Genomic DNA, 15,657 nt, shown 5'->3' with positions numbered 1-15,657 from the left:
CCGTTAATTTCTCCAGCCCTTTTATTTTTTTAACCTCCTTTCATCATACCCTGTCCCCCCACCCCTCTTTTTCCTCTCCGCTTTTCATAATTTTGAGTTACTCATGTTTTACCTTTGGGTCCAGGAAACCTTCAGATCGAACACTAAGCTCAGAGGTAAACATTGAAAGACTTTTAAGCCCTGCTCATAAACAATACACCTGGACTTCTGATCAGTCCCCAAATGTGGAAGTCCCAGAGGGAGGGAGGTTTAAACATTTTGCCACAGGGGAGGAATGAAAGACTTTATCTTTATTAAGTCTTTATCTCTCATCATGTCTCTCTGAGCTCAGTTTAGGCAGTTGATTGTGCTATTCAGCTCGAAAGGGAGCAACTTTACTTTGTAATATTCTAGCAAGGCATCAGGCCCGGATACTAATATTGTTGAATAGATAGGACTGGTGGAGTACCCTAAGCCAAGTCCCCGCTCAACCTCATCAAGCACCACACTCATATTCACAATACACAATGTCGCAAACATCCTCGACATTCATCCCTATTATTCACATTATTCTGTCCTTTCCTGTTCTTGTATTTCCTCTTCCTCTCGATATTCAAGAGCATGTGGTTTGTGAGCCAGCTCTGCTTCCTGTAGTGCCCATCTCCGCATGTAATGATCCCTTTCATGCTGTCCTCTGGGCTCCCGCTGCCAGCCATAATGTCCTGCTGCCGCTTCCTGTTGCACTGCATTATTGACTAATATCTCACTCAGTTTGTGCAGGACCCCGGTACCCTCCCCGTAGTATTCAACAATGCCACTGATGGTCAAATTTCTCCATAACAACTAAGCTTTTCTTCATCATCCCTGTCTCCCTTGATGCAGCAAACGCATATTTAAAATGTGTGTGTGTGTTGGTTTATTGCTGAATGTTGCTGCAGAGTGAAGTTCTGTCAGCAGTCCCAGCGTGGCTTCACTCTCCCCGATAGCGAAATGAATGAATAACCACGTAAATACTGTATGTGCCATCACATGACGTTGGAGCTTTCAGAAATACTATAAAAATTAGATGTGTCATAAAAAAGACTGCATAAAGAACGTTTGGAAAGGGGCAAGGACGAGCTAGTGGTTACACGAGATAAAGAAACAGGAATAGAAATGTGTGTTCTTCAATTAAGAGTGGATGAGTTCCCTGTATAGAAAGTGGAATTCACGTCTCTTTCATCATTTGTGCTCATTCTCGTAAACTTTATGAAAAAGTTGAACACATATTCTGTTCTAAAAAGAAAATAACTCTCTAAACTTATGCTTCCAATCATTCAGGGAGCTTATGCTGGTTAATGATGAAGCCATTTTTCTCCTCGTATATGGAAGGCTACTGGCTTGGTATAGTGTTCCTTTTCTGTGGAAAGAGGGGAAAGCCTCATCCTGTGTACCTTTCTGTCCGTTGGACTGGTGTAATTACTGTCATCTTTGAGAAGAGAAAGCTTTCCATTCGTACCCTCTGGCGTTATACATGCGGCGATAATAGCATTCTGAATATTTTCTGAATACTCATTGATTGTCTCCTTTGGTGAAGTTCAAGGGTGTCTTAAAACCTTTCTTTCACTGTGCCAGCTTGCTCTCCAGAGTGTATTTGATTAATTTACTCATTATAGCCAGGGATTATGCTCTCAGTTATGGTCTGGCCTCGATAAGAGTCTGTGAACCAAGTTAATAGCGAGTCACTGCTTCTTTTAAAAGGTGCCAAGAGTTCCTGCCTGGATGTCACAGATTGAGGTATGACTTAAAGTAAAGCAGAGTTTTCAGCTCATAGAGGTCAATGCAGTGTTCTGTCACTGAACATTGACTTCACAACGCGTGAAGCAAATAAGAAACAGCTTGTTGGTTTATTACTATTAGGGATGGAAAGAAAGTTGAGGGATGCTTCCATTGTATTACAACCTGCAACTTATTTTTGTAGTTTCGGCACCCATCCCTATTGTTTCTAGTATCATTGTGCTCCAAGTTAACTGCTATGATCTGGAAATGCAGCAGAACATTGCTAAAAAGGAGCTAACACAAGCAGTCAGGTGGTCTGACTCCAGGATAAGCTGTAACTGTTTGCTGGAAATGTCCTCCACGATTTATGACTTTTACTGTAGTTACCTTCAAAAATCAAATGTATTTTTACAATCAACACTTGAAGTTAAATGATGAAGACCCTTGCAAATGACAAGGTTGAACAAAATGTAAACCAGAATTACCATAATCAGACACACACAGTTTTCTCAGCAATGATGGATCTTTTTGATCATCTGGTCTAAGTGTTGGTTAGTTTATTGTCTGCTCACCTGTGTTTCTGTCATCGTTGGATTAAGTCGCAGCCATGATATGTTCTAGTGAGCAGTATGTTGTCATGACCAACAGAAACAATGGCCAAAGCTGCAGAAATATCTCAAGTTGTAATACTTTATTTATATCTTCAGTTAAAAGTACTATATATATATATTTTTTTATATATATATATCTTTTTATTCACTTACATAACTGCAGGATATTAACGTCATTGAATGACAGCACTGCTGGATATTTGGATGCTGGACCCATGAATAAAAATGGTAAAAGAGAGTCGGCAGTAGATAGAAAGCCACACGTTGAGTCTCCATGCATCTCAACTTTCTCAGCCAAACTTCATTTCGAGCTGTCAAACTGGCTCTGGAAATTAAAGTCACTCTAGCAATTGAAAGGATTATTAAATAATAGTCTGCCATCTTTTTTGGGGGGCTTTTGTGAATGTCAGGTTTTAGTTTTCAGGGCTCAGGTTGTGTTTCAGACTGAAGGTGACAGCTGAGCTTTGGCAAGACCTGCCAGCCTCTTTCAGATTACTGAGATAACGCGTGAAGAGATTGACACGTACACACACATACAGATACACAACAGCAGCCATTTCTCCTCCTCTCTCTCCATATCTTTCCATCTGTCTGCCAGGGTTCTTCTCTTCTTTGCTCCCTCCATCTCCACACAGCCCTCCCTTATTCCACTAATCAGATAGCGGAGACTGACACGTCTGTGTTCCACCGTGGATTGTGTTAACAGCGTAGCAGACACACAACAGCTGAAGATCTTGCATATCATGGCAGCGAGCGCAATCTTTATTTAGATTAGGTTCTTTTGAAGCTGTCATTTCTATTTGTACTTTTAGTAAGATTAATTTTTTCTTGAAAAAAGATAATGACGCTGAAGAAAAAAGGTAATCTGTAATATCCATTTATTCAGTATAGATTTCAGTTCATGTTATCAGTAGTAGACAGGCAGGCGCTAGAAAAACAGACGTTTAATCCATATAATAATGGACTGTAAATAATCAGAATATAATTTATTTTCTTCAAAAACTAAATTAGACTGCTGAGTGAATGGATTTGTATTGATCCTCTTGTTTTGTTTCTTTACATAAATTATACGTAGCTTCTCCAAAACTTAATGAGCTGAAACGGGTATATAGGGAAGGCAATAAAATGTTCTTTCTGTTCTGCGGTTTGTAGAGCAGTACTGTGTTATATGATCATTTCAAAGCATCCATTCCTCGATATTTTGCAAACATAATGATTTGTAATAAGTAATTCATCATCATTCTTTTAAAGTGCACAAAGTCCTTCCTCCCCCACTGAACAGGAGGGGAATTGAGCTGACTAACAGGAACAAGCTGTCTTGGCTCCTTTGCTCATCACATAACTCTCATAACTCACCTCCACAGGGACGACGAGCATGCGCTGATCCTGCAGTACTGTCAGACGCTGGGAGGGGAGGGCTCCCCCTGCAGTCAGCCCCAGAGTCCTGCCCAGATCCTGCAGGCCGTAGAGCGGGAGGAGCGCGGCGAGCTGGAGCGCATCATAGCGCGTCTGGAGGAGGAGCAGAGGTGAGGCGACAGAAACCAGAGTTCAGTCGCAAAAGAGGTCGTTGACGACCCAAAACATGTCGCTCCAACACGCAACCATGTCAGCGTAGAGTTTTTACCGACAGCTTCTCGGTGTCACTTGAGTTCATGCGCTCGTCATTACAGTCCAGAGCACAATACATAAACATCCAGACATTTCCCGTATCCCCAGTCTGTCTCACGCGCCAAGTCCCTCCCCGCTTTGATTAGTAAATGGAGACGTCTTGGGAGACTGGAGACAGAGTCGCTCTACAATCTATTGTTGTAGTGGTACTTTTGCACAGCCAGCGGCTTGACTGGAGTGATTTAACACTGATTACACACATACACAGGCACTCCGAGAGAGTGAGGAGGAGGAAGAGAGCTTTACTGCCAGGTTCATGAATGCCAACCTAAGTAAAGCACAGCAGCTTATGGGTCTGCTCTGAGAGAGAGCGTGAGCACGCGGGAGGCGGGAATCAAGCCAGAGATTTGGTGGGGGGTCCTTTTGTGTTTGTCTATCTCTGAGTTTTTCACTGAGACAGCAGAAAGTAGAGGTTAACATGACTGTGGTATTTTGTGTGGCGTATCACTGTGGGGGTTCTGAACGGAGATTTTCAACGCTCAGTTTGAGTCTTGCAGTGATAATAATAATACTTCATTTTTTTAAATTTTTTTTTAGAAAGTAGCACATAAGGGGAAAGGCGGCCAGGGCCAGCAATTGCAGCATGACAGAAAGGAACAGCGTTATATGTAAATCATGGCAAAGATATGTAATAATAACATAAAAGCCCAACTCTCAGAAACATAAGTCCTCTGATCTATTTTTACAAGGCTCTCAGGAATACAGCACGCGTCTTAGTACTTACCGAGCATGCAAAATATTATAAGATGGACCTTTAAAAAGCGTAATGAAATAATGTAAAAATATAAATGTACATGTTACTGCAGATACTGTAAACACGCACACTGTGCATGTACATCGCGGAATTTTTTTGGCAATACTCTCAACTGAGCTCTTAGACTTTATTGATTTTTTTTCTTTTGAGAAATATTGTACAAGGATATGATGATGTCTCCTGGTGAGGCGGTGCGTGTATGACCTATTTATACTCAACCAGTCAGTAGACTTTTTCTTGTAATGCTGTATATTTGCATCATTGTATTTCTGATTTTCCTCACGGTGAGTAGATAATCTAAATACTTCTTTGACCTTTGGGTGTGACAGATTCGAGCCGTGTTTCTAACTTCTCTTGCAGGAGCTTGCAGAAAGAGTATGAGCAGCTAAAGGAGCAGCATGGCCAGCGAGGGGCCCCTGCTGGAAGCCCCTGGGATTCAGAGGGTTCGTTTGCTCGTCCCGATGAGGCGGATCTTCTAGCGGAGGCCAAGTTGCTACGGCAACACAAGGGCCGGCTCGAGGCCCGCATGCACATCCTGGAGGAACACAACAAACAGCTGGAGTCCCAGCTGCACCGCCTCCGGCAGCTCCTGCACCAGGTGACAGAAGACTTCCACTAATACGTTGGGCCCTTTTCTCCGAGGAAGCCACAGGTTATGGCTGGGTTGAAAGGTGTAGACTCATACATTACAAAGATAGGGAGTCCTCAGGGCAGGGTTATTTCCTGCCGTTGTGGACTTTTCCCTGACAACTGCAAAGTGGACTTGTTTGAAATGGATTCGAGCTGCAGCTGTGAAGAGGCCATCTGCAGATAGAATGGTTGGTATTTTGGTGCTTAGCAGACAGAAAACAACATAAATGTTGTCAACGGTTTACTAATTGAAAAAGATTTCAAACTTGAAGTAGCTTGATTGCAATTATGTGATATACAATTGAGTTAGTAGCAATTGTCAGCATTAATGATGCTTTAAGTATGTAACATTTGAAAGTATTGCCAGACAATTTTCTGATCCTTCTGGCTGCTGATTTAGTCCTAATGTTGGTGATGTTCTTTAAAAGTACATTAAATCCATATATTTGATCTTCTTGAAGTTCATTAGGCCTGTTTTCGGGGAGCAGTAATTAGACTCACACCAACTTAAAAAGTGCTTTGCTGTGCTGGTTTAATCAAAGGATTCTTTCATTCATTTACATAAATCATCAACATAAATATGTACTTCTGCCCACAGTAGCCCCCACATAGATGTCCGCACGTAGTTGTCTGTAAGTGTGCTAACCCATCAAAAATGTTGTTGTAGTTTTTGTGTCTGTGAATAAGGAAAGCTGGTCATCAACACTCATTAGATCCTGTCATTTCCATTCCACACAGGCGTCCAGCATTTGTCTATAGTCCTTCTATCAATAACTTCCGGATTTGTTTATACCCGGCCTAATTGCTCACTGAGGTAGGATTGTGAAAGTGAGAAATGCGCAATCCTCAAGCCAAACAAACAAATCAGATTGAGCAATATTGGCTCTCTGGTAGCTGTGGGACTGTAGAGGCACAGTAATAACTCACAACAAATACGGCCTGAGGAAGGCAGCTGACGTGACTCTGCAGATTTTTAATGGATGAAAAGATGTGCTGTAGAAAAGCTTCATCAGAAGTGTAAAGTCTTGAATCTTGAAAAGCAAAAGTACTCATAAAGCAGTATCATGGCCCCTGTCAGTGTGAGATGACCATGTGTTATATCCTTTAATTATTATTACTGGGAAATTGAAGGAGCAATATACCACATTCTGAGCATTAATAAAGCAGTAAACAACTATTATCTATGTAAAGATCAAGAGGAGAAATCTCTCCCTTATCAGAGGATGGAGTCTCTGTGTTAGTGTGACCGTACCCATAAATAATTGCATAGGACGTTTTTAAATATGGTATATAATTGGGGTTTGAGGATCTAACGAGCAATCTTTATTAGTTTATTATTTATTTACAGTAACGTTACACAGTCGGCTACCTGTATTCGCTAAAACAGCCCCGCACTAAATAAGAACTTCTGCTTTCTGACATTTAAGTCCCAGGAGTCCTGATGATATGTCAACATGTCTTCCCATCAACCCCAGCACTACTGCCAAGCTGCAGAATAATAAACCCAGCCAGCTTGATGACACGCACTAAATTTCCACTCCTGAAGGCTGACCAGAGCCCTGACCTTAGCTATTCTCAGGCGAGCCTCAAGACGGTGGCTGTGCTCGAGAGACGTCTCCAACATTTTAGCCTTTACTAACGCCGAAGGCAGCAGGAGATGAAGGGGAAGAATAAGAAGAAGGGTGACGAGGAGGGGGCGAGTTAGGCAACATTGATTTGCAGTTTAAAAGCTGAAGGGAGTTTGAGAGTCTGCCTTAAATGTCACCAGACATCAAGCTTCCTCTTCAGCCATAATCAGAGCAGTGGAGCATGTTCTCACCGATTGATCTGAACTATCCGCCGTACTTTAGTGACACAATCCTCATCTCTATCTGATAGGTTGATATACTGTTTGGTTATGTGTTTCAGAGGAACTTTTTTTTTTACTTTCATGGTAATACATTTTTGTTGGTTTGACAGATTGCTTTCATCAGACGTAAAAGTCTAATGGCAGTTTCTTGAATTTAATACTACTCTATCTAATCCATCTATCCATTCATCCATCCACCCACCTCTCTGCCTCTGTCTCTCTCTCTCTCTCTCTCTCTCTCTCTCTCTCTCTCTCTCTCTCTCTCTCTCTCTCTCTCTCTCTCTCTCTCTCTGTGTCTCTCTCTGTCTCTCTCTCTACCTCTCTCTACCTCTCTATCTACATCTCTATCTCTCTCTCTCTCTAACTCTCTCTACCTCTCTATCTCTCTATAATCTTGGGGCACAACAGGTATTCCATAGTCGTAGTGCAGACAACACTGAATAGTAATAGAGACCAAAAAAACAGTGACACAATCTTTCACAGACAAGAGCCTGACCAAAATACAGTGAATATACACATTGCTAGATTAATCTGGGTTATCCGTATTCACCGCCTGCTACTGCAGCACCTGTGGCGGCTGCTTTAATGTCAGTCACATCGGCCTCTGTTGAGATGAATTTCCAAATGTGTTAGACAGCAAAGCTGTGGATGTGCAAGACCAGTCTCCTCCCTCAGTGAGGGAATGTAGAGTATTGCTGTAGTTCTGGACAACGCACATATGAATGTATAGCAGAGGCATATATTTTAGATCTTATGGCCGAGTAGTCATGACTTAGGTTTTAAATTGTTAATGTTAGCAGTCCAGGAATCTATTGTTGCACTCAAAATAACTCTCAGAACGACAAATAGCTAGAACACTATTCAAATGTCCTTTGGGGTCCTATGATGTGATTGATAGTGTAGCACACTGAACGAGTCGGGGAAAAGGCAGAGACGCGTTTTCAAGCACACAACAGCGGCCTCATTGTGCCGCCCTCTGGTATTCCCTCGTCTCGGCCTGGCGCTGTGAAGCACAGCTAATTTTCAAGTTGTCAAGCGGAATAATTACGTTATAATAATGGAGTTTTGTTTTTCTGCTGTCTTTCCTCTGTTTCTCTCTCTCGCTCAGCCGGAGATGGACTTGAGGGTAAATGGAGTGTCCTCTCCTACTGTGCAAGATGGAGGACCACTTACTGAAAACTCAGGTGAGACATTCAAGCCAAAAAAAGACTTTACTCCGACAATCAGAACTCCCATTGATCTGGATAAATGACGGTATGGAGTTTAAGAACAGGATGTAGTTGAATCTCCAAGCAGGTACACTGAATATTGCTCTGATGCTGTTGCTCTGCAAATGCAAACCTGTTGCTCAATGCGGTATGGAACCATATTGAAGCTCGTCTGTGGTAACTAGACCCTGTGTGTGTGTGTGTGTGTGTGTGTGTGTGTGCGTGTGTTCAGATGAGTTGCTGGATTCCCACCACAGCAGCTCTGACCTGGCAGATGTTATGGAGCAGATTAACAACTCCTTCCCCGCATGCAGTCGTAAGTTTCCTCCTCCTCCCTCCCACCGTGTCTGCTCCGCCTTTGTCGGCAGATTTGTGTTTCGCCACAAGGACGCTGGTCAGCAGAAAAGTATTGCATGTCACTCCGTTTAACTGTTCATACTTTGTACCTCGCAGGGAAAAGTAATGTAAGTGAAACAGGTCTGTGAATGAGGCAGGTTTTTACCCCGCTTTTACAGATATACGTGTTTTACTTTCTAAATGTGTCTGTAAAAAGTCAAACATAGTAGAAAACTTTTCCTCTAAAATCCCAAATGATACCTTTACATCTGTTGTTTATCTCAACCAACAGTCCAAACTCGTATGTATTCAGTTAACTGTTTCATGTGACAACTTGAAGCAGCAAATCCTCATAATCAAAAAGCTGGAAGAAGAGAATGTTTGACATTTTAGCTTGAAACAAAACTGAGATGATTGATCAGTAATCAAAAATATTTGCTCACCCTAATTTTAGGGTGATCAAATATTTTTGGAGAAAGACAAACATTAAGAAAAAAAACCTCAATATTGATTGTTTGATTAGTTGAATTGATGAATTGGGTAAAGGATAATAAAACTATAACAATCTTTACTTTATTTCTTCACTTAACAATAATGTAGCCAATAAAAACCAGGATAAAACACTTATGCCATCTTATCATATTCAAAATCAGCCCTACCTGATTATCTATCCGTCAATTGATTTAATGGACGAAACATTTCATCTCAAAAAGTGTCTGTTTTCATCTTGAACCTTCTCTACTCTTATGTTAAATTTATAATGTTGTTATGAAATCAATATTCAATTGAAATCTGTAGATATGTTTAACATGCATCTCGTAATTTCTTGAAACTCTAAATCCCTATTTCACAATTCATATCGGGGGTGCTGTTTGTTTATCCATATTAATACTTCTTACATCTGTGACATCCTCGAGGTTCATTGTTGTAAAGCCGTGATTTGCAGCAACAATAAATGAAATAGAAACAGGAAATTGAGGCCGGAGATAACCGGTGCTTCTGTCCTGAGGCAGTCGACATAATCTATATTTTCATATTGACTCATCATCCAGCTTCTCATTGTCTCCTTTATTTCCTCTCAGTGTTTCTGCTTTTGTTGATCCCTTCGTCTTCTCTGTCCTCTTTCTCCGCCTCACATGTTGCTGTGCTACATCTGTCTTTTCTTCTTTTTTTGACCTCATACTGTCATTGGATTTTGTTGATGATTTATTTACGTATGTATGGATGTGTGTGTGTGTGTGTGTGTGTGTGTGTGCTGCGGGTTGTAAATGATAGCAGCTGTGCTCTTATCTGATGTCATGAATACAAAAGGTCTTGTCCTGTATTTCATTGAAGAGTGCTATATAGAGTGGTCTCTTCCTATAATTACTATCAAGGTTTGTGCAGTGCATGCTGGTTCCTCAGCAGTTTGACAAACACATAGATTTTAAATGAAGCCTCAAGGTTTTCGTTGGTTATCCTTGAAATTTGGTATTCTATATGAACAGGAAAAACCTTCGACACTCATTAGTCTTTATTGCTGAATTTGAAGGAATATCCACCTCTGGGAATGTTCATCAAAGAGAGAAATAAACGAAAAGGTTTGAAAAAAAGTGAGTTAAAGCTCACTGACTTTAAATTGCATTCGAATTTTAGAATCAAAACTCCTATGAGGGCTTTAGTTAAAAATCCATTTTAATCTGGCAGAGTAGACGCGCTGGCATTATAAGCATTTTGCTACTGCACAGCTCCGAGGCAACACAGAGCCGAGCGTGTGCATGAATATGTGGCAGGCTGATGATTTAAACGGAGATGATGAACTGGGGAATCCAAGTGTTAAACTACTCTCGTGTCTCTTTGCTTTGTCTTCCACAGCTTCCAGCCTCTCCTCAAGACCACAGGTAAGTCGAGCTTCTTGCACCATAGTTCTCTAAATCCCTCTGTATTTGCAGCTTGTACGGACGGTACTTTTTCTGCTTTCCCTTGTGTGCTTTCACGGGTTTGAGTAATCGGCAAAGGTGAGGGAACTTTGAGCAGGGCGACATTTTTAGAGGTAATTACAGCGGCTCTTACAAAAGCAGCTCCCTCCGTGTAGTCCTCACCTGCCTCAGCTCTCCACATTTTGGTGGCCTGTGAGAGAGGGACAGCTAATGGATCTCTCTGGAGCGCCATTAGCGGCTGCTCTCATTGCCCCAGTCGCAAACCAAGGTGCATTTTGGGACAGAGGTGTTGCGAAAGCCGTTGCCATTAACCTCTTCCCACTGCACCATCCTTCACTTTCCCTCACTGTATATTCACAGCTCGGCTTGTTTCTCACCGCACAGCTAATACCTTTCCACGTCAGCTATGTGCTTATGTGCTGTTGATCTATTCGTGGATCAACAGAACAGACGCACACATTGCCTTTTATTTCTGCTTCCTCTTTGTTAACCATTGCTATTTAACTTAGGAGTTTTCAGCATTTTACACCTCTTAATCAAAGTCAAGTCAAGTTCAATATGACTCTTCTAAAGACAATACACACTTTGTACACTCGGGAGATGAAGTGAAGCAAACCTTTTACATCTCCTCAGTCTCCTTTTACTGGTATTTAGTTGAATCATTCTTTCACTTTTTCAACACAAAGGCATGGGTGAATAGGTTTGAGTGCCTAATTCCACTTCTGAGAAGACAGCCATGTTTTGTCAAATCATCCACGCCCACCTCCTCCCTTTCCTCCACGCCGAGCTCCTAATGGACAGTAACTGGCTTGAGGGACTGCAGTCCATTTACCGGCTTTCTAACCCGATCACTTTGTTCGGACATCCGATATTTCCACACAGAGATGTCGTGATGAGAGGAAATGAGGCGGGATCATCTGCTTCACTTGGGCGATGAATAAAAAAAGACAGGAGTACTAACAAACCCAACAGGCGCACACCTGCTGCACCGTTGTGTTTTAAAAGGTCTCTCTTGTGTTGTCTGATCCGACATGATGACGTCATCTTTGTGTTCTCTCTTCTGCAGGTGATGTGAGGACGTCGCCACAGAGGATGCACTGTGCGTGTGTGCGCACTAATGTGTGTGTGTGCACAGTGTTGGAGGAGACAGGACCACTCAAACAAACAACCCCCCCCAGCCCCAATCCCAAAGACGCACAGGACCAGACAACTTAACTACTTTTACCACCTTGTCTTGTACTATGCAAACTGTACATTTTATGAACTGTAGATTGTACCTGAACTTGGTTCAACATGTGTCAGTGATTTGTTTAGATATGCAGATGAGTATATGGACACGGGGCTTTGTATAGTAAAAAAGATGCTTTTTGTTTTGTTTTTCCAGAGGGTGGTTTGAGAGTATTTTGTTCTCGTTGAGCTTTGCCCTCACTGGGAGTCAAACTGTTACATGTGTTGTCATTCCACTGCTTCGTACCCTCCAAGTCCCCCTTTTTTTTTTGTCAATGGAAGTAGCCACAGGTTTCCATGTTTGGGAGCACGCACAGTTCCTGAGTAGTAACTTACAGTGGCCGAAAGGATCATTGTTGAGAAGACACTTTTCAAGCCTCTGTTTTGTTTTGAAGATCTGTCTTGTAGCATGCTCGACCTCAAGTTCCCCTTTAAAGCATCGATACGGCGGCAGACTTTGTGTCGACTGCGATTTGTTAATGTAAACTTTACCCCTTCTGTGCCTATACAGTTTGTCATTCCACGTGTGGAAGACAAGAGATCAGAGATGATAAATGAAAGTGGGTTTGTGTATAAAGAATCAAGTTTTGGAGAATAAAGATTTTAATCTAAAGTTGTTCTGAATTTGGGTTTGTAAGAGGCCCGCCGTCATTATGTAGAATAGTTTCTTTTTAGTTGTTTTTTTAAGATATATGTTCAGAAATCAGAGGAAAGCCATGATTGCCTTGCTACCTCAGACTCATAGACACAGTTTGGTTCTTGTGGTTCGTTTAAAACAGTTGTGATCATTTACAGAACAACCTGGTTTAGCTTTCTAAGCTTTAGCTTACTGTATTGGTGTACACTGCAACAAGAGGATGCCAAGTAAAAAATCCAATATATTACTGTACCACAATGGGTCTGTGGCCTGATGAAGCTAGCCGCGCGGTATGACGAATATTACTTTATCTGATGTTGGTTTTTCCACTGGCCTACTAGCACTGGTCCCTCACTGCGTTGTGTTGTTGTGCTATATGCTATCCTGTAAAACTTGTGAGACTGAACAACACTACTATAACCTCCTCTGACTGTAGACTAATGATGATGATGATGATGATGTTGGGGATGCTTTTAATGATTCCCATCATGATGGACAGTACCATGGCAGAACTGTGTCGCTTCTCCTGAGGTATGTAAAATAGATTGACCACACTACGTGTAATATGGCTACGTTTTATTCGAAATAAATTTTTTATAACAAGTGCGTCTCCCCTCTGTATTACTTTAGTTAATCTAATCGTTAGGCCTGAAATCGTAGATTGAGGCTGTAAATATAACTTAATATAGATGATTCTTTTAGCTTAATTTCATAAACACTGTTTCAAAATTCAATTCCACATTTTGAAGTGTTTTTACAAGCAGCACTTAAAACCATCTTTTACACCCACACCTGCTATTAAGGAATTTAAGGCCTCATTACTGCCAGCTCCTCAGTGTCATCCAGCCGGGACCGTAGCGATGCTATTTATCAAAGGAATTGATCGTGCGGTGAGAGGTTGTATCATTATTACATGTTTGCAGTGAACATGCTGAGCTGCTACTCCAAATGAAGGATGAAAGGTAATTAGCCTTTTTTGGCGCTTACTTCTTTTCAAATTAGTTTTTTTTTTCTTTCTCAATTGAGCAGCATTACTCTCTTGTGGCTGCTTGCATTGATTATTCTTTAAGGTTGTGCAATGTTCGATTAAAGACATTTAGCTCGGTATAACAGCCGTGCTGTCACTTGTTGCTAGTTCTTAATCAAATCTGACTGGACGAGCCATTTTAAGATGTAAAATCAGCTCATTTCAGCAATCTGTCAGACTTCAATATGTCCAGAGAGGAAATTGTCTGCACTCGGGCTGCAGTTATTAGACGACAAATGGGTTGTTTTCTTAATTCCTTTGCTGCATAGGTAAGTCCTCGTTGTATAACCATGTCCTCTCCACTACAGTACTGATGAAAAAGTGATCCATCAAGCTTTCGATTATATCAATTTGGTTTTCGTTGTGGCACCTGTGCAAATTTAAAACAAATGAAAATAGTAACCTTTACATGCCAAGTTGTGTTTTAATATCACTCCCTATCTATGGTCCAGCTGTAACACACTTTAGTAATGAAAAGTGGAAGTGCACACGAATTGGATATGACTCGTATCCTCCTCAGGGCTCCCTGAGATGCTTTAATTAGTCTGTGCCACAGCATTTCCATAATGCACTGTAAGAATCAGCTTGTTTGTAAATGCAAAGAAGTTTAAGTAACAAACTAGCATACACAAGAGAGAGGTACTTATTGCGCACTGGATCCCATTATAGCAAGAAGTGCACTGGTATTGCTATTAATATTAATGTGACAATAAGGCTCTATGTGAAGAAGGATTTGGTTTAATTATTGTAAGAATCTAATGTGCTCATATGAAACAAGATTGCATGATTTATCAGCCATCTTTCCAAAGTATTTTAATCCTGCTCAGACAAAGCTCTCTGGGAATTACTGCATTAAACTGTCAAGCTCCAGCGAGGTGCAGTCTGCTTGCTAGACTGAGCAAAGATTACTATTCTGCAGAAACACAATTCATTTAGTGGATGTTTTAATAATTATACAATAAAACGATGGAAATGAAATTGCCTGGCATTCCGAAGGTAGATCCAAGGTCAGGCTCAGCTGCAGAGCAGTGCAGCCCCGGTGCTGGGAGGAAGTGCAAGAAGCTTGTTGACACAGAAGATGCAACCAAAGCAACTCTATCAACAGCATCCTGTAAAGCGATGTCCTCCATCTTAATCAGCCTTATCGGCCTCCTGTGGCTGTGATGGTCATTACACACCAACAATCTAAATTGTTGAATGGATAACGGATTATGAGACACCTGTATCGAGGTGAAAGTTTGGTTTAAGGGTGAAATAAGTTCTGCTGTAAACTTAAATTAAAAGGTAGACATAGGTTTAGTAACTGTTCTGGAGCACAAATTGCATCAGCAGATGGAGCTGACAAATGTTAATGGATTCACTAAAAGTGAGCCACTTCGTAGCTTTATATTTTGGTTTGTCTATGTCCCAAAATCCATCTCAGACCACTATTAGACAAGTTTGGCTGTGATGCTGAAATAAGACTTTTTTGAGAAGTTGAAAACTAAACTACATACAGTGAATTAAGTCGTAGCTAAGTAAAGATCAGTCTGAACAATTGAAGGCTTGTAGATTAAATTTTTTTTTAAAGGTCTATTTATTTAGACATTAATTCATCAATACGTTTATTTATCAAGGTAACATATTACTGTGCATGTCAACAAGGGGCACAACTCTGAATCTCACTTATATTCCTACAATGCGTCCTCCTTAATGCTGTTGCAATACAGCTCACGGCCACTAGTGGGAGCATTGAGTCTGTGCTGCCCAATCGCCAACCTGGTCGGTAATAAAGAATCCTAAGCCATTTTGAATTGAACTGATCTACTCAATCTGATTCAAATGCGGGTTGTGCTACTGTTCCCTTGACAAACATAGTTCTTTTCTGCCTGATAAGTTGCTTAAGAATATTTATACTGCAAGTAAAATTGAATGTTTCATGTTTTTAGCCAGTTGGAATGACGCTGTCCGTCCATGTCAATGCCCAGAGTATGGACTGGTTGGTTAGCATTGACATTAAGAGCATGCTGACACAAACTATTTATTTTTCAGACATGTTGACGTTGTATGCCATT

General features: G+C 41.2%; 1 protein-coding gene across 7 annotated transcripts in view; it reads left to right on the top strand.

The window, feature by feature from the left end:
* The window catches only part of utrn (utrophin), a 162,729-nt gene extending 150,177 nt beyond the window's left edge, over positions 1-12,552 (top strand). For all 7 annotated transcript variants that reach the window (XM_068577613.1, XM_068577619.1, XM_068577612.1 and 4 more), the window contains 6 exons: positions 3,713-3,874; positions 5,131-5,368; positions 8,358-8,433; positions 8,690-8,773; positions 10,648-10,673; positions 11,779-12,552. In XM_068577613.1, the coding sequence (XP_068433714.1) occupies positions 3,713-3,874; positions 5,131-5,368; positions 8,358-8,433; positions 8,690-8,773; positions 10,648-10,673; positions 11,779-11,787 (595 nt within the window). In that variant the 3' untranslated portion in view covers positions 11,788-12,552. The remainder of the gene's footprint in view (positions 1-3,712; positions 3,875-5,130; positions 5,369-8,357; positions 8,434-8,689; positions 8,774-10,647; positions 10,674-11,778) is intronic.
* The last annotated feature ends 3,105 nt before the right edge of the window (positions 12,553-15,657 follow it).

The sequence above is a fragment of the Clinocottus analis genome, unplaced genomic scaffold, assembly GCF_023055335.1.
Source record: "Clinocottus analis isolate CAN_PGR_092001 unplaced genomic scaffold, fCliAna1.0.p SCAF_15, whole genome shotgun sequence".
Lineage (NCBI taxonomy): Eukaryota > Metazoa > Chordata > Actinopteri > Perciformes > Cottidae > Clinocottus > Clinocottus analis.
The sequence above is the reverse complement of the archived record's forward strand: the minus strand, read 5'-3'. Positions and strand labels throughout refer to the sequence as shown.